General features: G+C 51.6%; 2 protein-coding genes across 15 annotated transcripts; both read left to right on the top strand.

The window, feature by feature from the left end:
- The first annotated feature begins 580 nt into the window (after window positions 1-580).
- Window positions 581-24,349, top strand: ZNF580 (zinc finger protein 580). Of its 12 annotated transcripts, XM_082436674.1 has the most exons (4): window positions 17,848-17,970; window positions 18,980-19,216; window positions 21,016-22,119; window positions 23,385-24,349. In XM_082436674.1, exon 4 carries the CDS (start codon window positions 23,397-23,399, stop codon window positions 23,913-23,915), a length of 519 nt encoding a protein of 172 aa, XP_082292800.1. In that variant the 5' UTR covers window positions 17,848-17,970; window positions 18,980-19,216; window positions 21,016-22,119; window positions 23,385-23,396; the 3' UTR covers window positions 23,916-24,349. The 12 variants fall into 12 exon arrangements, with proteins under 12 accessions (XP_082292795.1, XP_082292794.1, XP_082292793.1 ...); XM_082436668.1 differs by lacking the exons at window positions 17,848-17,970; window positions 18,980-19,216; window positions 23,385-24,349 and adding exons at window positions 10,539-14,065; window positions 17,046-17,273 and having other exon boundaries at window positions 21,016-21,999; XM_082436667.1 differs by lacking the exons at window positions 18,980-19,216; window positions 21,016-22,119 and adding an exon at window positions 17,063-17,273 and having other exon boundaries at window positions 17,860-17,970.
- Window positions 883-27,121, top strand: ZNF581 (zinc finger protein 581). 3 transcript variants are annotated; one of them, XM_082436786.1, is made up of 2 exons: window positions 883-978; window positions 25,394-27,121. In XM_082436786.1, exon 2 carries the CDS (start codon window positions 25,413-25,415, stop codon window positions 26,004-26,006), a length of 594 nt encoding a protein of 197 aa, XP_082292912.1. In that variant the 5' UTR covers window positions 883-978; window positions 25,394-25,412; the 3' UTR covers window positions 26,007-27,121. The 3 variants fall into 3 exon arrangements, with proteins under 3 accessions (XP_082292912.1, XP_082292910.1, XP_082292911.1); XM_082436784.1 differs by lacking the exon at window positions 883-978 and adding an exon at window positions 24,473-24,680; XM_082436785.1 differs by lacking the exon at window positions 883-978 and adding an exon at window positions 24,473-24,916.
- The last annotated feature ends 74 nt before the right edge of the window (window positions 27,122-27,195 follow it).

Here is a 27,195-nt window from a genome sequence, read left to right as displayed (position 1 = left end):
AGGGCAGTGAGGGTCGGGGTCGTGGCTGTGCCTCCCATGGTCCCCAGCCGTGCTGGTGGCTTACAGAGTCCACAGAGGCAGCAGGACAGACAGATGCACGGGGGGTGACAAGGGGCAGGTTCTGTGTTGCACGTTACCGGTCCCTTCATAGCAGCCGCTCAGAAAGAGGAACAGCCCCCCAGGGCCTCACGCTGCGCTCCCTGCAGGATGGGGCCCAGGAGACAGCAGGCTCTGGGACCTTCCAGACCACATCTGGGTCTCAGCAGACCCCACGCACTCTGCCTCGCCTCGGGCCAAACCCAAAGACAGAGAGTGACACGTGCCAGGACAGAAAGTTGAGGCTGCAGGGCGGGACCTAGGAACAGCCCAGTTTGGGCTCCGATTCTTTTTTTTTTTTTTTTTGCTGCAGAAAGCTTTCCTGTTTCCCTTTGGCCCAAGGCTTGGAGAGGGCTCCAGGGTGGTTAACAAGCTGCCCAGTGGCTGTAGAGAGAGGCTTCAGGGAGAAGCCCTGACCCCAGAGGGGCTCCTCACAGGCCGCTGGGCTCCGGGGGCTCCTAGTGGTGCTTGAGGCGGAGCCTTTGGAGGAGACGCTCGCCCAGCGCAGCCTGGGGGCCGGGCAGCCTGCGGAGGTTGGTCAGGTGGTCGCCCATCTCCTGGATGAGTTTCACCTGCTCATCCAGGAAGTGGCTCCAGGAAGTCCAGAGGTGGGGTCTGCGCGGGGAGAACCTCGGGCCTGCGGAGCCACAGGGCCCGGTGCGGGTTCTTCTCCGTCAGCCGGGCGGCTTCCGTGGCGTCCTGGGCTTCACCCACTGCTCCTGGGACGGCTTGGCACGTCCTGGAAGCGGGCGCGGCCACAGCGCTGCTTCTGCCTTTTCCGGTGAGCTCGGGCCCTCCGGCTTCTCCTCGGCCAGTTCGCCGAACGCTGTCTCACGCCCTCGCGAGCCGCTGCGTCGGGTGGAAAGAGAAGCGCAGAGACAGGTAGGTGTGGGAGAGCGGCAGATGCGCGTTACCAGGCGGGTGACGGCGGCCTCCACCCGGCGGAGTAATGGTGACGAATCTGGGAGCTCATGCTTGGTCGGCAGTACGGAGCTAAGCTCAAAAAATGGTGTGGGCTGGTCCGGGAGGCCGAGGAGAGCTGAGTGGGTGGTTCAAGGTTGTGACTGGAGAAGAGCTTGGAGGGTGGTCAGAGTCTGGAGGAAGGGGCGCCCCTGGGTCTCTTCTGTCCAAGCGCCGCGGAAGCGAGAGACACGTGCGTGGCCAGCGCACTGCCGGTTATCTATTTTATCTATAGTACTGTGCATCTGCTGACCCCATACTCCCAATTTATCCCTTCTCCCCATTTATCCCTCCTCCCTTTCCCCTATGGTAACCGGAAGTTTGTTTTCTATGTCTGTGAGTCTGTTCCTCTTTTGTAAATAAGTTCATTTGTACGATTTTTAAGATTCCTCATGTAAGTGATACTGTATAATGTTTGTGTTTCTCTGACTTACTTCACTTAATATGATCATCTCTAGGTCCATCCATGTTGCTGCAAATGGCATTATTTCATTCTTTTTTATGGCTGAACAGTATTGCATCGTAGATATATGATGGAATATATGATGGATATATATGTGATGGAATACTACTCAGCCATAAAAAAGAATGAAACATATATATCTCACAACTTTTTTTTTTAAGTTTTATTTTTTTTAAAAAATTAATTAATTAATTTATTTTTGGCTGTGTTGGGTCTTCGTTTCTGTGCGAGGGCTTTCTCTAGTTGTGGCAAGTTGGGTAAGTTCTTTTTTGTTTTTTTTTTAAAGGAACATTTATTTATTTATTGGCTGCATTGGGTCTTTTTTTTTTAACATCTTTATTGGAGTATAATTGCTTTACTATGGTGTGTTAGTTTCTGCTTTATAACAAAGTGAATCAGCTATACATATACATATATCTCCATATCTCTTCCCTCTTGCGTCTCCCTCCCTCCCGCCCTCCCTATCCCACCCCTCTAGGTGGTCACAAAGCACCCAGCTGATCTCCCTGTGCTATGCGGCTGCTTCCCACTAGCTATCTATTTTACATTTGGTAGTGTATATATGTCAGTGCCACTCTCTCACTTTGTCCCAGCTTACCCTTCCCCCTCCCCGTGTCCTCAAGTCCATTCTCTAGTAGGTCTGCGTCTTTATTCCTGTCCTGCCCCTAGGTTCTTCAGAACCATTTTTTTTTTTTTAGATTCCATATATATGTGTTAGCATATGGTATTTGTTTTTCTCTTTCTGACTTACTTCACTCTGTATGACAGACTCTATGTCCATCCACCTCACTACAAATAACTCAATTTCGTTTCTTTTTATGGCTGAGTAATACTCCATTGTATATATGTGCCACATCTTCTTTATCCATTCATCTGTCGATGGACACTTAGGTTGCTTCCATGTCCTGGCTGTTGTAAATCGAGCTGCAATGAACACTGTGGTACAAGACTCTTTTTGAATTATGGTTTTCTCAGGGTATTTGCCCAGTAGTGGGATTGCTGGGTCATATGGTAGTTCTATTTTTAGTTTTTTAAGGAACCTCCATACTGTTCTCCATAGTGGCTGTATCAATTTACATTCCCACCAACAGTGCAAGGGGGTTCCCTTTTCTCCACACCCTCTCCAGCATTTATTGTTTGTAGATTTTTTTGATGATGGCCATTTTGACTGGTGTGAGATGATATCTCATTGTAGTTTTTTTTTTTTTTTGTCCCCTGCATTGGCAGGCAGATTCTCAACCACTGTGCCACCAGGGAAGCCCCAAACATAGCTTTTTAATTTATTTTATTTATTTACTTATGGCTGTGTTGGGTCTTCGTTGCTGTGCGAGGGCTTTCTCTAGTTGTGGCAAGTGGGGGCCACTCTTCATCGCGGCGCGCGGGCCTCTCACCACCGCGGCCTCACTTGTTGCAGAGCACAGGCTCCAGACGCGCAGGCTCAGTAACTGTGGCTCACAGGCCCAGCTGCTCTGCGGCATGTGGGATCTTCCCAGATCAGGGCTCGAACCCATGTCCCCTGCATTGGCAGGCAGATTCTCAACCACTGCGCCACCAGGGAAGCCCTCATTGTAGTTTTGATTTGCATTTCTCTCATGATTAATGATGTTGAGCATTCTTTCATGTGTTTGTTGGCAATCTGTATATCTTCTTTGGAGAAATGTCTATTTAGGTCTTCTGCCCATTTTTGGATTGGGTTGTTTGTTTTTTTGGTATTGAGCTGCATGAGCTGCTTGTAAATTTTGGAGGTTAATCTCTTGTCAGTTGCTTCATTTGCAAATATTTTCTCCCATTCTGAGGGTTGTCTTTTTGTCTTGTTTATGGTTTCCTTTGCTGTGCAAAAGCTTTTAAGTTTCATTAGGTCCCATTTGTTTATTTTTGTTTTTATTTCCATTTCTCTAGGAGGTGGGTCAAAAAGGATCTTGCTGTGATTTATGTCATAGAGTGTTCTGCCCATGTTTTCCAAAAATATGGAACGCTTCACGAATTTGCGTGTCATCCTTGCGCAGGGGCCATGCTAATCTTCTCTGTATCACTCCAATTTTAGTATATGTGCTGCCGAAGCGAGCACTGCGTTGGGTCTTTGGTGCTGCGCACGGGCTTTCCCTAGTTGCGTCGAGTGGGGGCTACTGTTCGTTGCGATGCGCAGGCTTCTCATTGTGGTGGGTTCTCTTGTTGCGGAGCACGGGCTCTAGGCATGCAGGCTTCAGTAGTTGTGGCACATGGGCTCAGTAGTTGTGGCTCTTGGATTCTAGAGCATAAGCTCAGTAGTTGTGGCGCACGGGCTTAGTTGCTCTGTGGCATGTGGGATCTTCCCGGACCAGGGCTCGAACCCGTGTCCCCTGCGGTGGCAGGCGGATTCTTAACCACTGTGCCACCAGGGAAGTCCCTCTTGGGTAAGTTCTTTAACCACTCACGGTCTCCAGTGCTTTCGTGGGCCCTGGCATTTGTGCCTTTGTGGGCTCCTTCATTCCAAAAAGTATATTTAAACTTGTATGTTATATCTGTGTTGGTATAAAGACAAACATAAGCTAGGCTGGATTATATTCTTTTTCTTCTGATTTCAAAATTAAAATGTTTTTCCTGGGCTCCTAAGAGTGTACTGGGCCTTAGGCATTGTATGTACCTGCTGTGTCTAATAGAAAATCAGCCTTCTCCTTTGCCTCATCTGCAGAACAAAAATTATAATAGTATTTACTCAACACACTTAAGTGTTAGGTGCTATGAGGATGAAATGAGTCATTATACGTGAAGTGTTTTATGGCACAAAGTAGGCACCATGTATTAGCTACAATTGTTACCAATTTACACATCCACCACCAATGAATGGGCAATCCCCTTACTTGACATCTTTAACAATACTTGTCAAACTTAAATTTTTGCCAGTCTGACTTGTGTGAAATGGTATTCCACTGAGATTCTCTTTATTAAATGAGATCATTCACAGCACAGGGTTTAGCGCATGAAACTCATCCTCTGTTCTCCCTTCTTTGGGGGCAGGGTCAGTTTCATCTCTGCATCCACAGAGAGGAGGCATATAAATACCTCAGTGAATGTTTGGTGAATGAATGAACAGATGAGTGAATGAATAACTGAATTAATGGATATAGGAGATGGAGATATTGGGATTATTAATACTGAGAATATGAACTATTTGAACAGGAGGGCATAGTTCAGTGGAATGACCATAAGCTTTGAAGTCAGATGCACCTGGATCCAGATCCGTCTATCCACGTGCTGTACAATTTTGGGCAAGTGACGTCCTTTCTCACTTTGAGAGTGCTACAGTCTAGCATAATTCTGGGAACCAGATGGTGCTCAGTGAATGTGGATTCCTTGCCTTTTCCCCTCTTGTCTGTTACCCTCAGGGGCTGGCACTACACTAACAGTCTGTTGCATGACCTGAGGCTACAAGTCTGGCTACATGGAACCACTAAAAAAATGGCAGTAAGGGTCTTGAACTTGGAATCAGAAGATGGGGGATGGGGTGGGTGTTAGCCTTACTTCTTTCTGTCCCTGCCTTGAGCACGTCATCTCTCCTCTCTGGACTTGGATCTCCTGTCTTTTAAATGAATTGACTGATAGAGTTACCATATGACCTAGCAATTCCACTCATAAGTGTGTACCCAAGAGACATGAAAATATATGTCCACACAAAACCTTGTAAACAAATGCTTATAGCAGCATTGTTCATAACAACCCAAATGTCATCGACTGAGAAATGGATAAACAAAATGTGGTATATATCCATAAAATGAAATATTATTTGGCCACAAAAAGGAATGAAGTACTGATACATGCTACAACATGGATGAACCTTGAAAGTATTATGATCAGTGAAGAAGCCCCTCCCCCCTTCCCTTTCCCCACTGGTAACCACTAGCTTGTTTTCTATATCTCTGAGTCTGTTTGTATTTTGCTATATACATTCATTTGTTTTATTTTTTATATTCCACATATAAGTGATATCATACAGCATTTGTCTTTCTCTGACTTATTTCACTAAGCATAATATTCTCTAGGTCCAGCCATGTTTCTGCAAATGACAGAATTTCATTTTTTTATGGCTGAGTAGTATTCCATTGTATATATATACCGCATCTTCTTTATCCTTTTGTCTGTTGATGGACGCTTAGGTTGCTTCCATGTCTTGGCTATTGTAAATAGTGTTGCTATGAACATTAGGGTGCATGTATCTTTTAGAATTAGTGCTTCTGTTTATTTTCTGGATATATATCCAATAGTGGAATTGCTGGATCATATGGTAGTTCTATTTTTAGTTTTATGAAGAACCTTGGTACTGTTTTCCATAGTGACTGCACCAGTTTACATTCCCACCAACAATGTAGAAGGTTTCATTTTTCTCCACCATTATTACCATACTCATCATTTGTTATTTGTAGATTTTTTTGGTGATAGCCATTCTGACAGGTGGGAGATGATATCTCATCATTTTGATTTGCATTTCTCTAATAATTAGCCATGTTGAACATCTTTTCATGTGCCTGTTATCCATCTGTACGTCTTCTTTGGAAAAATGTCTATTCAGGTCTTCTGCCCATTTTCTGATTGGGTTGTTTAGTTTTTTGATATTGAGTTGTATAAGCTGTTTATATATTTTGGATATTAATGCCTGTTGGCCAAATCATTTGCAAATATTTTCTCCCATTCTATAGGTTGTCTTTTTGTTTTGTTGATGGTTTCCTTTGCTGTGTAAAAGCTTTTAAGTTTATTAAGAGAGGGGCAAGATAAGGGTGTGGGATTAAGAGATACAAACTATTTATAAAATAGATAAGCAACAAGGATATATTGTACAGCACAGGAAAATATAGCCATTATTGTGTAATAACTTAATGGAGTATAATCTGTAAAAATCCTGAATCACCATGCTATACACCTGAAACTGGCATAACATTGTAAATCAACTGTGCTTCAATTTTTTTAAATAGTGAGTGAAGCTGACACAAAAGATCACAGTTTATTATCCCATTCATATGAGGTGTCCAGAACAGGGAAATCTATAGAGACAGAAAGTAGATAAGCGGCTCCTTAGATAAGCGGTGGGAGCCGGAGTGGAACTGAGGGAGTAAGAAAGTGACAGCTGAAGGGCACAGGGTTTCCTTCCGAGGGGACGCAACGTTCTAAGGTTGACTGTGGGGGCCCTGCACATACCTGCGACGAATTGTACACTTTAAATGGGTGAATTATATGGCATGTGAGTTAGATCTCAGTAAAGCTGTATTGAAAAAAAGAATCAGCTGAGGGGCTTCGCTGGTGGCACAGTGGATAAGAATCCGCCTGCCAATGCAGGGGACGTGGGTTTGAGCCCTGGTCCGGGAAGATTCCACATGCCGCGGAGCAACTAAGCCCGTGCACCACAACTACTGAGCCTGTGCTCTAGAGCCCGCACGCCACAACTACTGAGCCCACGCGCCACAACTACTGAGCCCACATACCACAACTACTGAGCCTGTGCACCACAGCTACTGAGCCCATGTGCCACAACTACTGAGCCCATGTGCCACAACTACTGAGCCTGCGAGCCACAACTACTGAGCCCGTGCACCACAACTACTGAGCCTGTGCTCTAGAGCCCGTGAGCCACAACTACTGAGCCTGCGCACCACAACTACTGAAGCCTGCGTGCCTAGAGCCTGTGCTCCACAACAAGAGAAGCCCCCGCTCGCCGCAACTAGAGAAAAGCCTATGCACAGCAATGAAGACCTAGTGCAGCCAAAAAATAAATAAAATTAAATCTTAAAAAAAAAAAAAGAATCAGCTGAACATGATGATCTTTTAGGATCAACCTCTAAGTGATATTTAAAAGTTATAAGCCTATATAATAGGTGTATGCATGTTCACTATGCGATTCTTTCAACTTTTCTCTGTGGTTGAAAATTTCTGAGACTTCCCTGGTGGTCCAGCAGTTAAGACTCCGCACTGCCAATGCAGGGGGCCCGGGGTTCATTTCCCTGGTCAGGGAACTAAGATCCCACATGCTGTGCGGTGTGGCCAAAAGATTAAGAAAGAAAAAGAAAATTTTCATAATAAAATGTGGGGTGGAGAGAGCTTATAGACGATTTTTTAAATCTGATTTTTGAAAACGTCAAATCAATCCCATGGACAATTCTTATCAGACTGTAAGCTCCCTGAAGGCAGAGACCACGTCTGTATAATTTCCTGTTGCGTCTCCAGCACCCACACTCGTGTCTGGGCATTCAGTACTGAATACAGGTATTCAGTAGCCATGTACTGAATTAATGAATCAATACATAAGTGTGTGGATGAATAAGAATATGGTGACTATGGCTGTCTGAAGTCCTAAGCCAACAGTCATCCTTAAATTGTAATCATCCTCAAGCCTTCCTATTGGGTCTGCAGATTACAATAATACTGACAATAATAACTAGTGTGTGTTTATTTATTTATTTTAAAATGGTATATGTGTTCACTCATTCAACAAACATTTCTTTTTAAAAAAAATTAATTAATTAATTGATTTTTATTTTTGTCTGTGTTGAGTCTCTTTTGCTGCGCACGATCTTTGTTGTGGCCAGCGGGGGCTACTCTTTGTTGTGGTGCGCGGGCTTCTCATTGCGGTGTCTTCTCTTGTTGCGGAGCACGGGCTCTAGGCGTGCGGGCTTATTAAGTAGTTGTGGCTCGCGGGCTCTAGAGCGCAGGCTCAGTAGTTGTGGTGCAAAGGCTTAGTTGCTCCACGGCATGTGTGATCTTCCCGGACCAGGGCTCAAACCCATGTCCCCTCCATTGGCAGGCGGATTCTTAACCGCTGTGCCACCAGGGAAGTCCCACTAGTGTTTACTGAGAACACACTGAGTGTCAGAGCAGAGTCAGATCCAGGTTTTGTAGGGTGTGAAGCTTGTACAGCTTAGAAATACAAAAGTTAAAATACAAAAAAAAGGTATACAAGAGAACATTTATTTAGCATGAGAAAATAAGTTGCAGCCAATTACAAAATTCAAAAGGTGACAATTACCACGCACAACCCCCAAAATTGAAAAGCACATATCGTATAGATAGCATTTTAATTAGTTTACTACCTGACTTAGCTCTATAATGCTTTCCCTCTATTTTCTTTGATTGGCTTTTTATATGACAACAATATTATAATACTTTCTGTAGAGAGAATAGTAAGATTATCTGATCTATAATGTGATTGATCAAAACATTTCTTTACTATTAACTTAAGAGACTTTAATTTCAGATTCACAGTTATTTTAGTATTGTTGTCAAGTTTGGGAAAATTCTAAGCAAGTTTCCTTCACCTGTGAATTTAAGGTTGCAGAGTGTTGCAAGTTTTTTTTTTAATATGTTATTTATCCTTTAAAGAACGGTTTAAGTTGAAGCATAATTGATTTACAGTGTTGTGTTAGTTTCAGTTGTACAGCACAGTGATTTGGAGATATATATATATATATTTATCTATATATCTATCTATCTATCTATATCTATATCTATATCTATATCTATATCTATATCTATATCTATATATATTCTTTTTCAGATTCTTTTCCCTTATAGGTTATTACACAATATTGAGTAGAGTTCCCTGTGCTATACAGTAGGTCCTTGTTGGTTATCTATTTTATATATAGTAGTGTGTATATGTTGATCCCAAGCTCCTAATTTATCCCTCCCCACCACACCTTTCCCCTTTGGTAACCATAAGCTTGTTTTCTATGTCTGTGGGGTCTTTTTCTGTTTTGTATATAAGTTCATATGTATCATATTTTAGATTCCACATATAAGTGATATCATATGATATTTGTCTTTCTCTGTCTAACTTACTTCATTTAATATGATAATCTCTAGGTCCATCTATGTTGCTGCAAATGGCATTATTTCATTCTTTTTTATGGCTGAGTAATATTCCGTTGTATATACATGGCCCATCTTCTTTAGCCATTCATCTGTCGCTGGACATTCAGGTGCAAGTTTTTTGTGTTTTTTTTAAGCAGTGACTAATCTTAAGTACTCTTTGAATTGTCAACACTCACTACCCAGGGAAAGCCTTGTGCAAGTGAGAAGCCTTGGAAGCTTAAGGTTCATTAGCTTCATGGTGAATCCACCTCTGCAGTTATGCTTAATTACTTTTGAAGGAAAGAATTACATCTGCTTTGCTATGTGTTAAGGAGAATCCTTGTAGATCGGGTTGGGAATCAGACTGAAACCTGGATGTGATGGTCCTGCATGCCTCTTTCAGGAGCCTTGCTGTTACTATCTACTTTACCTATTTTAAAACAGAAAAACCACTGAGGTTCTGGGAACTGGGAACCAGGAGACCCTGGCTTGATTCCCATTTGGTTCCTGGTTGACTAGTTTTGAGCCAGTTCCTTCCCCATTCTTGGACTCATTTTCCGCAGTCTGTGTAAGGAGGTGGGCATTTCCCGATTTCCTTGTCTGTCTCTGACACTGTCGGAACAAAAATTAAAGGAGAGACAGGAAACTCCTATAGAGAGTGATCCTTTTGGGATCCCACTTATTAGAGGTGGGCCCAAGCGCATATTGGATCCTTCCTCTCTGGGCCTCGTGTTTCCAGCCAGAGCATTTTCGCAGAGGGCCTGAAATGGGCCGCTTTAGCGCAGGGTCACCCCTTAGAAGTGCGGGGTCCCTCCTTTGCAGGGCCTTCCCTAAAAGCACTTCCCCATTGACAGCCGTTTCCGCTCGGCCTGACCAGAGAGGCAGCTCAGAGGACGGATCTGATGGGCGCGGGGTGGGGGGATGGGGGGGTGGGGGCGCTGATGGCCGATATTGTGGAGTTTAGAGGAGGAGCACGTAAGTAGAGAACTAGGGAGAAGGGGGACCATGGAGAAGTTGGCGGTGGATAGAGGGGCCAGGGTGGGAGGCAAACGAGAGGCAGCGTGTGGGTAGAGGGGTGGGTGGGGGGAACCATAGAGAGGCTGGCCGGGGCTAGAAGGGCCACGGTGGGCGGGGCCCGGGGGGGGGGAAACGGAGGGAGGTGTGTGGAGGGGAATTGGCCTCCGAAGGTGGGAACTAAAGATGCAAAAGGGAAGATCCTCTGGTCGAGGGTTGGGGGTTTTGGCGCGTGGTGTGGGGTGTCGGGCCTCCGCATCTCGCTTAGTCGCTACCACCGTGCCCTTGAGCAATGAACTCCCTCTCTGCGCCTCAGTTTTCTCACTGAAAACTGAACGGATTAACCTCTTAGAGAAATTAAATAAAATCACGTATGGAAGTACCTAGCATAATAATGTCTTTGCACGGACAGTATGTAACACGTGGGAAGTAATGCTAGTATTATTTTCGCATGTTGCCTCCTTTCTGCAGCTCTGAAATTCTTGAGGGCATTAAAATCAGGCATTTGAGCCTTAACACCAAGATTTTGGAGGGATTTCTCAATCCGCACCGCCCCTTCCGTAGCTCAGACCTCGTTCTTTCTCATGTAGATTTCAGCACCAGACTGTTCCATAGTCCCCCAGCTTCCACTCTCTAGCCCGCCAACATAAGCAAACAGACCTTTCAAAAATTTGGAACTAATCTTGTCCTTTCCCAGCTCAAAATCCTTCCACGGCAAGAGGGCTTACCGCAAGACAGAAATCCCAACGCCTCTGCATGGAGTTGGAAGCCTTGCACGTTGTAGTGCTCGCCAAGCTCTCCAGCCTCCTCTCTCATCATTTGAGACACACAACGGGTGTCACACCCGCATTGAAACACTCAGACTTTCATTTCTCCAGGCGCCAGGTCTTAGGCTGGTCTTGCTGCCCAGAGTAACCTTTCCTGGGGGATCCTGGCCATTTTTTCAGGCCTTATTTCCTCCAGAAAGCAACCTCTGACTCCTGCCTACCTCGGGCTCCCAGGCTGGGTGAGGCACCCCTTCATGCTGCCAGTTCCACCGGAATCCCTGTGACGCCCTCACATGATAGTTCCCTGACTAGCTGCAGACTCTCCTGTGATGCCTGCAGCACAAACTCCACGTTCTTCAGTCTGGTCCTTGTTGTCTCCAGTCAGCATCGCCCCTGGCTGGGCACATGATGCTTAGTCACTCTGAAAGAAGAATAGTTGGGCTGTTTTCTGTCCTGGCTTTTGCCCCTACTTTTCGCTCTGCTTGGAACTGCATTCACTGTTCCCAAGGCCTGGCTAACTCTCTTGTCCTCCAAGACTGAACTCAGATGTCACCTCCAGGAAAACTTTCCAATTATTTTTCTTTTAGTTTTTTGGCCTCACTGCGCAGCTTGCGGGATCTTAGTTCCCCGACCAGCGATGAGCCCGTGCCCCTTGCAGTGGAAGCGTGGAGTCCTAACCACTGGACAGCTAGGGAATTCCCAAACTTGCCAATTCTATACTCCTCCCCCAGTTGGGTCATGAGCCCCTTCTGGCCCCCTGGAGTGCCTTGTCATTGCACTTATGACCTTACGTTGTAGCTGCCTGTTTGTTAGTTGGCCTCCTCTAGATTTGTCTGTGCAATATGGTAGTCACCGGCCATGCATCGGTATTGAGCGCTTGAAATAGGATTAGGCCAAGTTGAGATGTGCTGTAAGGTGGCAGCTGGCCACTACTAGCAAATACTGTTTTGAGAATGGCTGGTGGTGGCCTTGAGTCGGATGCAGTTCGGAAGATTCAAGTTCTCAGTGATGCAGGAACGTGTCTGAAACCACATCTACAATGGCCACCCAGCTCCATTTTGGATGCCTGAACCATGGTGACTCCATTTTGATTTTTTTTTCCCTTTCACTTATTTATTTTTTTAATTAATTTTTATTGGAGTACAGTTGCTTTACAATGTTGTGTTAGTTTCTTGCTGTACAGCAAAGTGAATCAGTCATACGTATACATATATCCACTCTTTTTTAGATTCTCTTCCCATCTGGGTCACCACAGAGCATTGAGTAGAGTTCCCTGTGCTCTACAGTAGGTTCTCATTTGTTATCTATTTTATACATAGTGGTGTATATATGTCAATCCCAATCTCCCAATTCACCCCCTCCCCCCATTTTGATTTTAAATGTGTTCTTTTCTTTAATGGTTAACGCAGCTGTACAGTGTACATTTGACAGGCCATAAGACAGGCTGTTCTGGTTAGCATAAAGTTCAAGTCAAATCATGTATCAGCCAGAAGGACTTCCCCATACCTCAACATATGAAAATTTCTTCCATCATAACTTACGTCTCGATATAGAAAAATAAAATTAAAAGGAAAAACAAAGAATGGTGGCCTCTCCATGACAGATGGGGAAACTGAGTCACCAAACAGGGAATGGTGTCACACAGTGTTTTTCAGATTTCCCTGGAGAAGGGACTTCCCTGGTGGACCAGTGGTTAGGACTCGGTGCTTTCACTGCCTTGGACCTGGGTTCAATCCCTGGTCAGGGAGCTAAGATCCCACAAGCCTCTCGACCAGAATTGGAATCCTACTGTTTCTAAGCTGCCTCGTGAACATCTGGTGTTTGCCATGAAATCCGCGTGGAATGCCTAATCCTTCTAGACAGTCTGTACTGAGGCAAGAAGGGGCTCTTCATGACTTTACAGGGCTCCGTGCGGGTGGGAGCTCGGAAGCCCAGCATTCTGGTTTTTCCTTGCCAGCATCTACAGCTAGCCTTGAGGGCTGTTTCACACTCAGGCAACTCTTTCCCTAAACTTCTTTTAGCTTCAATCCTGTAACTCTCGAGGGCCATAGAACAATTTCCCCATAATGAAGATATTAGAGTTTTTTTGTTTGTTTGTTTGCATGGCGCAGCAAGCGGGATCCTAGTCCCCCAACCAGGGATCGAACCTGTGCCCCGTGCAGTGGAAGCACGGAGTCTTAACCACTGGACCGCCAGGGAAGTCCAAAATGAAGATATTGGGATGAGAAAGTGTAAAGACCTCCCCACTTTAGGATTTAGGATGTAATCCTGGCTCTGGCACCCCCTTGTTGTGGGACCATCAACGTCTCACGTAACCTCTCTGGGCCTCAGTTTCCTCATCTGCAAAGCACTAGGACTGAATTTGAGACAGCTTCTTGTTTGAAGTCCTCTTCTCGGGCTATGTAAGATTCTTTAGGGACCCTGTCCGTCGTTGAGTTTGTCTCCTGAATGTCATCCCTACCTGCTTCTCCCAGGTGCTAAGGTGAGGGCAGACATTTCAATATTTTGGTCTCTGTCGCCCCCAGGAGGCTTAGGAGAGTTCCTTGTCGCAGCAGGTGTGCAATACAGGTAACATTTGTTGCCTCTAAGGTAGAGAAAGTCAGGGACTACCTCGGTCTGGTTGGCTCATGGTTTTACCCCCGGAAGCTGGCGTATGGGAGACACTAAACAAATATTTGTTGAATGAATGACAGAGATTCAGGCCAGCGGAACAAAAGGCACTTGGAACCCTTCCTTTGAGGGTTTGTGTTTCCGGCCGGAAGGCTTTCTCATGAACCCCATCCCTCTCTTGGCTGGTCGGAGCCCTATGGCTCCACTTAGGGCTCGCGGAAGGTTTACTTTCTTCGCCTCTTGCACCCGGGGAGCAGACTCTCGGGAGGCCTCTCCTCATAACGCACGGACAGCAAAGGCCATGCATGCCTGGGGGAGGGGTCCAGGAGCACTTGGACGGGTGGGCAGACGGGTGTGTGTGTGTGTGTGTGTGTGTGTGTGTGTGGAAAAGACCAGACCCGACTGACCCATTGCGGGGACGATTGGGAAGGATCGAGGAGGTTCGTGTCGGAGGACCCCTCGGGAACAGAGAAAAGGCAGAAACCAGGGAGGCCTTGGTGGGCTTCGGAGAGGGATGGTGGGAAGGTGGTGGAGTGGGTCGAACACAGACTCTGGAGGTGAGAGACTTCTTTCTGGGCGGATGGAAACACTTAATTGGTGTCGCAGGACCCGCATGAAAGGAAGAAATCTTGGATCTGGGCAGAAAAAGAAACTCGGGGAGTTTGGGGGAGGTCCTAGAAGAGAAGAGTGATACCCTGATGGGGAGGAATGGAGACAAGGGAAAAGGACACCCTGCCCACCAGGGGTTTGAAAGAGGAGACGGAGGGCAATATAGTAAAGCATGGGTCCCACAGATTCTGGGGGCGTGTAAGACGACTCTGAGTGCACATCATAGGAATCGATTGATAGATGCAAGAGGCCTGTGCAAATCCCGGGAGCATGGAGACGTGGTAAAGTTAGAAAGTCTAGGGTTTGGGCACATGGAGAGAGGCCCATGCAAAGTCCCCCAGCCCCTTGGAGAGATGAGGGGCTTAAGGAGTAGGGGGTGGAGGATGACGTAGGTAAGCAAAGATTGGGGGATGCAGAGAGGTCCTCTGGTCATCTCAGCCCTTAGCTTAGCTCTCTGCACCTTCAGTCAGTGCAGTTTTTCCTTCCTTTAGCTGCTCCTCTGATTCAAGGATGACCGTGACTGGGACTTCCCTGGCGGTACAGTGGTCAAGACTCCGCGCTTCCACTGCAGGGGGCGCAGGTTCGATCCCTGGTCAGGGAACTAAGATCCCGAATGCTGCGCAACGTGGCCAAAAAAAAAAAGGATGACCATGGCTTTATTCTCATCAACTGTGGGTTCCCCAGTCCCAGTCAAGTGCGCCTCCTACAAGTTGGCCCTTCCTCCTCCTCCTTTTTCTCTGGGCCTTCAGCCTCTGAGTGGACGGGCATACAATACACCTACACATACACAGTGCGAGTGGAGAAGCCCAGTGACAAGCAGGAAGTTTTGCCCAGCGTCCAGCTGTCCCGAGTGCCTGCAGGGCTTCCAGAATGCTGTCCGTCTCAAGGCCTATGGCTTCTCACATCCGGTCATCTGGTGTTTCATCTCGGAGACTTGTGGCAAGGCCTGCAGATGACCCAGCAGTCTTTGCCAGCCTCAGCTCATCCGCCGGGCTCCCTGTATCTGTCCCTTCTGCTCCCGGCGGGTCAGGCTTACCAGGGAGCTGGCGCAGCACGTCCTGGTGTGTTAGGGCAGACTGAGTCTGCTCCTAACATGGGCGCAAAACTGATACCTTTGGGGAGCCACGTGCTGGGAATCTTTCCCAAGTTGCCAGCGTCCAGCTTGAGAGATGACGGTTGCAGAGCTAGACCCTGGCATCTCTAGTGGACAAGGCAACACCCTTTTCTGGGCTGTTCTGGTTAAGACTGAATCATCTCCAGCCTTGGGGTGTGCTGCAAGTCTGTGGGTGGCAGGGGAAGCAGGAGAAAGTAGCAAGAAAGATGCCCTCACCTCCCAGGGCCATTACTGGTCTCCTTTTCCCCTTTAGCCTTACCCAAGAAGCAGGGACCCTGGGTTTTAACTGAACCGTGTGGGCTTTGTGACTGGTGGGTTCACTCTCTGGCCTTAATAACCCATTAGAAAACTAGGGATGAATTCTCTCCTCCCTGTCAGCGGCCAGATGGTAGCCAAATCTGCTGAGACATCTGTGTTCTTGTCTGGTTCTTCTTTGTTTCTTCCTCTCAGTTTTAAAACTGGGAATGTCCCGGGATGCATCTCAAACTCAGTCACCTATTTTGTCCTCACCTGTGCCCCCAAGCTCAAGTGGTCACTTATTGATCACCACACACATCCTACTGTGGCTTGAGGAAGCAGCTCAGGGTGATGCAGAAAGAGATGGGCCAGCTCCCATCACACTTCTGCCCCGTGTGCTTACAAACCTGTAAGAGCCTGTTTTACCTCGGGTAGCATCGTGTCCTGCACTCAGAACTCTGCCCCTAAGTGTGTGGCCCCTGTGGGAAGGCATTCAAGTGCTCCAGCAACCGCAGCCAGCACCGGCTAACCCACCTGGGGCGGGGGGGGATGACCACTTTCCAGGGGTTGGCCCAATGCATCCCGGTATATTCATCAGGGCAGGACTTCCTGGTTGGCTGTGGAGACTGACACCAGGAGTTCAGGTGTCCTCCAGACCTGGATATCACTTCCCTCCACCACTTCAGCCCTGTGGAGGGACTGGCATCGTACAAGCCAGCCCCGACTAGCTGTGTGACCCAGGGCCAGTGACTACCCCTCTCTGGCCTTCGTTTTACCACCAACACGGAGAATGATAGCTGACTCCACTTTCTTGCCATGTAACACATTAAATCACAAGGCCTGGGTTTCCTCAGCTGTCCCCCGGGCTGGATAATTCTGGCTCTTTGTCTTTGCTGTGTAGCAGCCGACCAATCACTAGCCCTTTCTGGTTTCGGTTCCTATTTGTAGATAGACGTTCTATTTTCTTTCCTATTGAAGAAAGTCTTTCTTATTTTAGAACGACTAGTTCCCTCTCCAGCCCAGAAGGATAAAGTGACTTTTGTTTTTAAATGTGGAACATTTTTTTTTTAAGTCTTTATTGAGTTTGTTACAGTATTGCTTCTGTTGTTTATGTTTTGGTTTTTTGGCTGCCGGGCATGTGGGATCCTAGCTCCCAGACCAGGGATCCAACCCGAACCCGCACCCCCTCCATTAGAAGGCGAAGTCTTAACCACTGGACTGCCAGAGAAACCATAGATAAAGTGACTTTTAAAGAAAAGTCACAACTTTTCGGACAAAAAGCCATCCGTTTTGTCTTCCGTCCCTCTGTATCTACCACGTCGCCAATGACTTTATATTGGCTTTCCCCCCCTTATTGCAGAGAAGTGAGGCGGGCAGACACCCGGAACCGTTGTTCGCGGATGTTTGTTTCCCGCCGGGGCGGATTTCTGGGGCCGCGTCTGGCCGAGAAGGAGGCAGGAGCGGGAGCCGTCTCCGGGCTCTCCGAGTCCATGACCCCGCGCGGCGGACATCCTGGGGCCGCCCCTCGAGCCGCTTCCCACCGCGCTCGGACCCGAGAGACCTCCGCACCGCGAGCCGGCGCCGGGAGGTAGGCGCTGAGCTCCGGGCGACCGGAGAGGCCCGAGCGGTGCGTCCGCTGGGTCACTCGCTTAGACTCGCGGGCGCGGGGTGGAGAGGCTTGGAGCTGGTGAATTCCGGAGAAAGAACTTCATCTAATCGCCCGTCTGTCCTCCCCTCAGCCTCCCAAAGTGTACCTTGACCCTCAATCTCTCTGGAGGCCATGGGCCCCTCCCTCCCTAGGGTGGTGCCCGCCCCTAAGCCGGCCCCCTCCTCTTCCTCCACCCCCGCCATCCCCATCCCGCGGCCTCAGCCCGCCTCTCAGGGACCGTCACCTGCTCAGTGACGGGAATGGTGTTCCCTATACGTGCACACGGAGGAGGCCCCCTGGCTGCAGCCCACCCCCCACCCCCACCCCCCCCGCAAGACTTCAGTTGTCCCCAGTGTTTTCAGGTCTTCAAGAGATGCCGGCACCGCAGAACTACAGCATCTCCCACTCAGAACTCCGGCCCTTCGTCTGTGGCAAGGCCTTCAAGCGCCCCGGCGAGGTATCGCTTCATACGCCAGCTCCGGTTGGGTCGGGCTCACACGTGCCCGCTGTGTTGTGGCGTTTTCAGGATGCCGGGCAGCTGGCGCAGCACGTTCTGGACCACTTGGCTGGAAGGAATTTCCTGGACCATAGAGAGACTGCAGGGACTCCACAGAATCTCTTGTTTCTGGTACAGAAGGTAGAGGCTGGGGTTTTGGCCTCACTGTTTACTTGCTGTGTGACCTGAAGCTGCCTCTCTGGGCCTCAGTTTCCTCATCCTGAAATAGGGAATGGCTTGTGGTCCCCAGCCATCCTGGCCAGGGGTGGGAAGCAGGAGTCTCTTGCCGAATCCCTGACGCTGCCACAGCCTCTATTTATAGCCTGAGATAGATCACCATCCCATTCTGGAACTCAGTTTCCCAATCTGTAAGATGGGATAGAATGAAACATCCTTATCAGGTGAGCTGCAAACTCACCTAATACGAAGGTAGCAGCTACTGCTCCATCACTTCTTTATAGCAACTCGTGCTGCCTGCTGAGACAGGTGCAGATAACGTTCGTTAGTTTTGATTCTTTTTTAATTGCAGGGGTAGGGCTGGAACACAAGTGAGGTGGGAGCCTTTCCTTTGCGGGTGTGAGTTATTGGCTGGAGTGCTTTCTTAGGGGCGCCTCCCTAGGTCCCATTAGGGGGCCGTAAGATGCCATGTGGGGCTGGGATGAGGTGGATTGGCTAGGCCACCTCACGAAGGGCTTCAAATCCCAGGCTGAGGAACCTGGGGACTTGGTCCTGAGGGTCATGGGGGCCGTGACAAGATTTTGTGCAGAGGTTACATATGAGACAGCTGTGAGAAGAGTGTCAAGGAGGGCGGGGGCAGTACTGGGGACCAAGATACCAGGGAGAAGGCTGGTGCAGGGGCCCTGGGCAGGAAGGAGGGGCCAGAGCTGGGGCTTGGGGAGCAGAGGGGGACATTCAGGATGAGGGAGGGACAGAACTTGGTGCCTTCTGGCTTTGGGGAGTGTAGAAGTGGGGGGGCGGGATGAGGACGTTAGAGGTTCCAGACTGGTTGTGGGGCTTCATCATGATCCTGTCCCAGGAGAGAAGCAAGGCTTTTTGTTTTGGTGGGGGGAGATAATGCTTTACCTTTGGACGGGGTGACTGCATTCATTCATTCAACCAGCATTGAACCGAGCCCCTACCCTCTCCCCAGACCTTTGCTAGGTTCTGAGGGTAGAATGTTGCCTAGGACAGAGCAGGAAGAGCAGGCAGTAAAGTAGCAAATCCAGAAACGAGCAAGACCCCTACGGACTGCAGTATGAGATGCGGAGGGAATGGCCTGACCAGACGGAGCAGGGCCTCACCTGCTCACCTACTTGAGCTCTGATACAACCAGCAGCGCTTCAGTGACGAAGGATTACTCGAGTTGAGACCTGAATGGCCAGAAAGGGTGTGTGCTTGTGAGGGGCTGGGAGGAATATTCCAGAGGGCAGAACAGCAAACACAAGGCCCTGGAAGTGGGCCAGGTGGGCTGGGCGGCACTGTGGTGATGGCGGCCTCTGAGTTGTATTCCAAGTGCAGCAAGGAGGGTTTTAGGTCAGGTGATGACATGATTCTGTGGGTTAGCGTAATTATACTGCTGCAGTGTTGCCATAGAGAGAAGGAACTGGGGGGTGGGGAGGCTGTCATGGTGAGCTGGGGCGGTGGCGGCAGTGGGTTGGGGAGAAGCATGAGGTGCTTGCAGACAGTGGCCATGAGCTCTGACTCAGGGGTCAGTTAGAAGCACGTGCTGTCCAGCGGATGTATGAGCTCAGTCCCAATCACGTGACCTCTCGGAGCTTCTGTTTCCTCATCTATAAAATAGGCATCCGCATGGCACCTCCCTCCTGGGTCTGCTCTGAGGATTCAGTGCATTTAGCGATGGCTGGCACCATAGGAAGGGCCCAATAAACGTTGGTCCTTGTCATTATTTCCGGAGTTGGGTGTGGGGCGGGGTGGGGTGGGCGTGGCTCTCATGGACAAACCAAGTTTCATGGGTCTGAAACTGAAGAAAGGGATCTGGGTGGGAGATTCCTGTGGTAGTTGTCTGTGTAGCCCAGGATCGGTGTTGCCCCCCTGGGGGACATTTGGCCAAGTCTCTCGTCACAGCTGGGTGGGAGTGAGATTGAGGGGTGAGAGGCGGTGCTCCTGGCATCCGAAGCGTGGACGCCGGGCATGCTGCCCCACATCCTACAATGTACAGGGCCGCCCCCCGTCACAAAGAATGATCCAGCCCCGAAATGTCAGTAGTGCCAAAGCTGAGAAGCCTGGTGTACACAGGTGTACTTACCCCTTTAAACCGGGCACACCCTCTCAGTTCACCAGTTTCCACTCTCCCTACTGCCCCCCGCCCCATAAAATTACAAAAGAGGAAGAACCTCTAGGACAACAGTTTCCAGTAGTGAGCCATGCTTTAAAAAGTGAAGAGGAACAGCTGAAATTAATTTAATAACATACTTAACCCAGTCAGTATACCCAGAGTATCAACGTAAAAGTCATTCATGAGATACTTTACACTCTATTCATACTCAGTCTTCAGAATCTTTTAGATGTCTTGCATTTATGACACATCTCAGTTCAGACCGGACACATGCCAAACGCTTAAGAGCTATGTGTGGCCAGTGGCTGCCCTTTAGGACAGTATAGTTCTGGAGGATCTTTAATCGAAGCCTAAGATCACAGTTGTTGGGTCACTTGGAGGTTTCTTGAAGGTTTTCTGAGAATGCTTTATCAGTTTCAGTTTACTGTTGCCCCATCTAGAGACTTTTTTCTATAGCTGGCAATTTGTGTGTGCATTTTCTGGCTTTTAAAATATTGCCCAGTAAAACATTAAGACATATCTGTGATCCAAACTAAATATAACTGTGCCCTCTCTGGCCCGCGGGTCTCCAGTTTGCAACTGGTTGAGGGTGGTTTAGGAGCTGTACCGGAAGGTGGGCAGCGGTTAGCCACCTGTGACTATTTAGATTTAAATTAAGAGACATGAAATACCATTTAAAATTCAGGTCCTCAAGCCCTAGCCACATTTCTAATGAGCAATAGCCTCACGCGGCTGGTGGCTGTCCCAGTGGACAACGCGCAGATGGGAGAACTTTTTCATCATCCCAGAAAGTTCTTTTCGGCAGCTTTCTCGGACGCACCTCTGACCAAGCCGGGGTCCTTGGTCTGGGCGCGACTTTAACGCCGGTTCTCTCCCTTTTGTGCCCCCAGCTGCCTCCCCTCCCCAGCTTCAGCGCCGCCCCTCTCTGGTTCCCCCCGCGCCACGACCTGCTCGTGGACACGCGCAGCATTCGCTACTAGTTCACCGCGCAGCTGGAGAACGAGCTGCGGGCGCCCCCCGGCGCTGCACTCGACGTTCCAACCTTACGCGTGCGCCGCCTGCCCCAGGCCTTCCAGCGCTGCGGCCACCTGGCGCGGCCCGGCGCCGACCGCCGCACTAGGTTCCGGATCTGGCCTGGCTGCCCTGCCCCGCTCTGGTCAACGCGCTCCTGCACCAAGACGCGGCCGCCGGACCTCGGTTTCCTCTCTGCGCGCGGGAGCGTCGGGCCCACCGCGCTTTGTGCCGACATCACCCAGACGCTGTCGCTGCTGCTCCTTGCGCCTCAGTCTCCCCCTTCCTCGATGGGAAGAGCCACTCTTGCCCACCTCTGCATCTGTCAGGGTTTGGCCCTCTCGGGCCCTCGGTCTCCCCACCTGCCCGATGGGAAGATCCATCCTTGCCCACCTCTGCATCTGGCAAGGTTTGGCCCTGTCTGCACCTCGGTCTCCCCATTTGCCCAGCCGACAGAAACTTCCCTCTTCCGTCTTCCCGCCCTCTGCCTCGTTTGGAAGGGGATGCAGGCGGGTCGGCCAGTGGGAAGAGGACGGATTGGGCGCGCCCGTTCCTTGTGGGACTTCGGGCAAAGACAGCCTCGCCTAGCCTCGTCTACTAACCAATCTCTGTCCCAGAGAACGAACTGTTCCCGTAGGGGATGGGAAGGGAGCGGGGGGCAGGGGGCGGGCTGTGTGGTTCCCGCGCCCTCGGCCCCTCTTCTCTCTCGCGATCCCTAGATACTCAAAAAAAGCCGGCCGTTAGAGCGGCGGGCTCTGGGGCGGCGGAACCTTCCTTGCGGCGCGCGGGTTTCCGGCCGGCGCCCTTTCCCAGGGACGCCGCCGCCCCTCGCGCCCCCGCGCCCCCCGCGCCCGCGTCCCCGGCGCCGCCGGCCCGGAGCTCCCCCAAGCCTCGGTCCCGCCGCCGCCGTCACTCGCGAGGGGAAGCCCGGGCCGCTCGGGACCTCGGCTTGCTCCTCCGGACCCGAGAGGCCACTGCACCGGGTACGGGGGCCGGGATGGAGGGAGGAGCCTGGCTCCGGGACGGCGTGAGGCCGGGCAGGGCTGGGGGAGGGGGCTGGTGATAACGGGGGTGGGGGTGGGGCTGGGGCACGGCTGGGGGAGGGGGCTGGTAATAACGGGGGTGGGGGTGGGGCTGGGGCACGGCGGGGAAGGAGCCGGGGCGCGGGGGACAGGCAGGAGGGAGTGCGGGAGCGGGGGGTTCCTGGGGGCGTAGCGGAAAGGGGGACACAGGGGCCCTGGGGTTACAGAAGGAAGCGGAGCAGAGAAGTGGGGTGGAGGCGCTGTGCTGGGTACAGCAGGGATAGGAATGGGGACGTAAAGATGCCAGATGCATGCAGAAGAGAGGGAGAAGGGGGCTTAGGAGAGGGACTCCGGGGCCCTGGTGTGTGTCACGGGAGTGAGAGGAGGCCCCGAGGGGTATAGAGAGGAACAGCAGAGATGTCAGTGGCTTATACCTACGGGCTGGGGAGAGAGAGGGACCCTTGGGTGGAGATGTAGCAGGTGGCAAAGTTCATGGGCCGTGGGCTACGTAGAAGGCCGGCAGTTGAGGCGTCGGTAGGCATACCTGAAATTTCGAGGACAGGTTAGGTAATGGGAGAGGAAGTTGAAACCTTAAGGTGCTAAATGTAGGAACAGGATAGAGGAGCCCTGGGTGAAAAGTGGGGAATTGGGTTAGTGGGGCTCCGGGGATGTACCTAGAGAGGAAATTAAGAGAGGCTACAGCCGTATCCAGAGATGGGAGGCCTCCCAGGGAACCTAGTAGGGATGGAGATCTAGGAGGGTCTGGAGGCCAAAGAAAGGCTGCTGCGGTGGTCCTGGGGGGAGAGGATGCAACCTGAGCCGGGGCTGGGAAGAAGAGGAAGCGACCCATTAAAGAAATTCTGGAGGCAAGAGCCCTGGCGTGACATGAAAGAGGCTATGAAGATGTAAAGGGGGAAATAGAGTTGGATGTTGATTGGCTTTTGGGGTGAAGGAGGAGGGAAGTGGCTGGGTGAAGCTCTCTGGTCCAGCTGGGGGATGAGAGGAGGACCCGGGAGGAAAGGCAGGTCGGGGCGCTGAGATGCTGAGCTTAGTTGTAGAAGCCCCTGAAGCTGCTTGATGCAAGTAGAGCGATCTGACCTAGAAGCAGTTTCTTTTTGTGTAGGGAAGGTAGGTCAGTGGTACAGAGAGGGTAACAAGCAGTGAGGATTGGTACACTCTCCCCAGGAAGTGGCGATTTTAACTTCTCTCCCCTCCGCCGCTCCCAGCTGCCGCTCCAGATGCTGCTGCTGCCGCCGCGGCCACCCCACCCTCGGTCCTCCTCTCCGGAGACCATGGACCCGCCGCCCCCCAAGGCTCCCCCTTTCCCCAAGACGGAAGGTCCTTCCTCCACTCCTTCCTCGGCGGCGGGGCCCCGACCCCCGCGGCTGGGCCGCCACCTGCTCATCGACGCCAACGGGGTCCCCTACACGTACACGGTGCAGTTGGAGGAGGAGCCCCGGGGCCCGCCACAGCGCGAGGCACCGCCGGGAGAGCCAGGCCCTCGCAAGGGCTACAGCTGCCCTGAGTGCGCCCGGGTCTTTGCCAGCCCTCTGCGGCTGCAGAGCCACCGCGTGTCGCACTCGGACCTCAAGCCCTTCACATGCGGCGCCTGCGGCAAGGCCTTCAAGCGTTCCAGCCACCTGTCGCGGCACCGTGCCACGCACCGTGCCCGCGCCGGCCCACCGCACACCTGCCCGCTCTGCCCACGCCGTTTCCAGGACGCAGCGGAGCTGGCGCAGCACGTGCGCCTCCACTAAGTTCCAGACCCGGCCTGTGCTGCCCGGCCCCTCTCTGGGCCACCACGTCTGACCCACACAGCGTCACTCCCACACACATTCCCTTACTCCGCTGAGGTTACTGCCTTACCCTGTGCCTCAGTTTCCCCAACTATCTAAAGGGAGAAACATTCCTTCCTTCCCTCCCTCTCTAGCTGTGTGATGTAGACCAAGTCGTTGCCCCTCCCAGTGCCTGGGAGCCAGTCGGAGCCCAGTTTCCGCCCAGCTGTGCTGTGTGAGCCTTTGCAAGCGGCGTAACCTCTCTGAGCCCTGGTTGTCTGCTCCGAAGTGGTGAACGGTTGTTGTCTGCGTGGAAGATTTGACAAAAGAGCACGGGCACGGTCTGGCTTATTTCTGTGTTGCCCCATTTCCACCCACCACCCTCACCCTTTACTCAATAAACATTCCGCACTCCATTTTAGGGCTCTTATTTGCGTATGGGGCGATGGGGGCGGACGGGGTGAAGCAGGCAGCGGGGTTGGGGGATGGAAACCGGACCATAAGCACCTGGGAACCTTCATCTCGGCCTGTGTTTCTGGCCGGAGCCGTTTCCCGAAGGCCCAGGCGCCCCGCCCCCACCGCCCTCCCCTTGACCCTCTTCTCTTTACCCTGGTCTTCTCTCCCCTTACCCGGCGCCGCCAGCTCTTGGGGGACACCCTGAGACCACCGACCCGCCGCCATCTGCAACCACGGGAGTAGCCCGGGGCCGTTCCGGAGTCGCCCGGACCCGAGAGGCTGCTGCACCGGGTACGGGGGCCGGGAGGCGGGAGGGAGCCGGAGCGGGCCGTAGGGAGGGGCGGGGCCGGGTGAGCGGGTACCTGTGCGCTGGGCGGGGAGGGGCTGTTCCGACGGCTCGGAGCGGGCGCTGCCGAGAACTTGCGTAGAGAGGCTTGAAGGCCCGGGCCGCGGGTGGAACCCTAGAGAGCGCTGGGACACTGCCAGGACTGGGGGGTGGATGGGCGCGGACTGGAGAGAACCTGCAGGTAGCCGGGCGAGGGGAGGTGGGCGGGTTAGGACATGGGGTTCCCGACGTGGCAGCCCATTTGAGAAGGCCTGAGTGCATATAGAGGGGGTAGGAAATGCTTCTTGGTGGAATATGTAGGATGGACGGACACCCAGACTGGGATCAGTGGCGTAGACAAGGGAGAGGCCTGGAGGTCTATTAGGTGGGGCCTGCGGGCAACCCGTGACCTGAGGGGAGCACAAAGCGGAAAGATAGAGTAAAGAGAGCCTGTGCGTACAGTCGGTGGTGGAACAGAATTGGAGAGGTTTTTCAAGGAGGGGGTGCCTAGGAGCCTTACAGAGGGTCACAGAGTTCAGCGCCGAAGGACTGGAGAGGAGATGGGGGACGGGGGTTGCAGAATTCCTGAGTAGGTTACATAGAGAGGGGAGAACAGAGCCCGTGGGGCTGAGCTTCCCTCCTCTACTGTAACCTTCTCATCCTCTCTCCCCTCCACCAGGCCTCAGTCACCCCTCCGGATGCTGGTGCTGCCGTCCCCCTGCCCCCAGCCCCTGGCGCTTCCCTCCGCTGAGGCCATGGAGGCGCCTCCCCCTCGGACAGGCGGGTCCCCAGAACCCGGACCTTCCTCCTCCACAGGATGTCCCCAGGCTTCGTCCCCTTCGAGGCCCAACCACTACCTGCTCATAGACACCCAGGGCGTCCCGTACACCGTGCTGGTGGACGAGGAGTCTCAGAGAGAGTCCGGGCCCGATGGGGCTTCGGCTCAGAAAAAGTGCTACAGCTGCCCAGTGTGCTCCCGGGTCTTCGAGTACATGTCTTACCTTCAGCGACACAGCATCACCCACTCGGAGGTCAAGCCCTTTGAGTGTGACACCTGCGGGAAGGCATTCAAGCGGGCCAGCCACCTGGCGCGGCACCATTCCATTCACCGGGCGGGCGGCGGGCGGCCCCACGGCTGCCCGCTCTGCCCTCGCCGCTTCCGAGAGGCGGGCGAGCTGGCCCAGCACAGCCGGGTCCACTCCGGGGAGCGCCCCTACCAGTGCCCGCACTGCCCACGCCGATTTATGGAGCAGAACACGCTGCAGAAGCACGCTCGGTGGAAGCATCCCTGAGCCAGGCTGCGGGGTACCTCAGGTACCATGGGATTCTGGGGGGAGCGTGGACTCCCATCGCCCTCAGACAGCCGGGAGCGCCAGAGGCTGGGCTGCGGGGGCCCTGGACACAAACACAGGACCCCCTCCCCCGTGGGGAGGCTGAGCCCTGCCTTGAGGAGTAATCTTCGGGTCCTCAGTGTTTTGGAGATAAGAATGGGAAAAAGACCTCACATGCACAGAGTGGAGTCCTCTAACCTCAGAGACATCAGCGAGTCCACGGCTGAGCCCTGACCGGAGGGGTAGGGAGCAGAGTGCTGCGTGCTGAAATTCTCGGGCCTGAAAGCCCGTGGTTGGGGGCCATCAGGAATCTGCAGCATCTTGCTGAGGCCCCCCTGTGATGCTGGGGGAAGGGGCCCCAGACCTGCTTCCCACTCCCCAGCCAGGGCCTGAGACTGGACACTCAGTAAACACAGGTTCCACTTTGAGCGTGTGAGGTTTTGGGGGACCGTGTCTCTGCCGACTGCCTAGCACGGAGACTGAGCAAGTGCCTGGCCCACTTGGGCCTTGGCTTGCCTGGGAAGGTTGGCCTGCACTGGGGTTCGTCCTAGCTTGGCTCCTGACCACCTGTGTCATATAGGCCGAGTGTTCTTAAATATTTCTTTTTGTTTTAAACCACGATCCATTGTAAGAAACATTTTATATGGCAACCCCATATAGCTACACAATATATGCAAAACAAAGGTTTAACAGTAGTTACCTCTGCCATGTGCAGATCTCTGTTTTTTTCCATCTACTTTTTTTTTTTTTTTTTAAGACTGCCAATTCCAGATTTCATTCTACCTTATTATCTGCGCATGAACCTGTAGTTTGAAAAACACTGATCTAGGGCAGGTGCCTCCCCCTGGACGTTTTGACTGAGGCTGCAATTTATCCGTAGTGTGAAGTGGGTAGGAGGGGAGAGTGGCCAGGACTTTCTAGGTGGCGCAGACATTTAGGTTCTCCCGCTGCAGGGTTAAAGCACTGCTCTCATAAGGGCTGGCAAAAATTCCAGAGCATGGAAGCTACCTGAGAATTGGAGGAGAGGCAGGTGGAGCTGGGCCAGAAGCTGAATAAACATCTGCCTTCTCAATGAATTTTCCTTGCGTGTCGGATTTGTGCCAGGCACTGTGCTGGGCCTCATTTCTTCTTCCGACCTCTTTTTGGGTGG

The sequence above is a fragment of the Balaenoptera physalus genome (assembly GCF_965194825.1).
Source record: "Balaenoptera physalus genome assembly, chromosome: 19".
Classification (NCBI taxonomy): Eukaryota; Metazoa; Chordata; class Mammalia; order Artiodactyla; family Balaenopteridae; genus Balaenoptera; species Balaenoptera physalus.
Note: the sequence above shows the minus strand (reverse complement) of the source record. Positions and strands in the feature narration are given on the sequence as shown.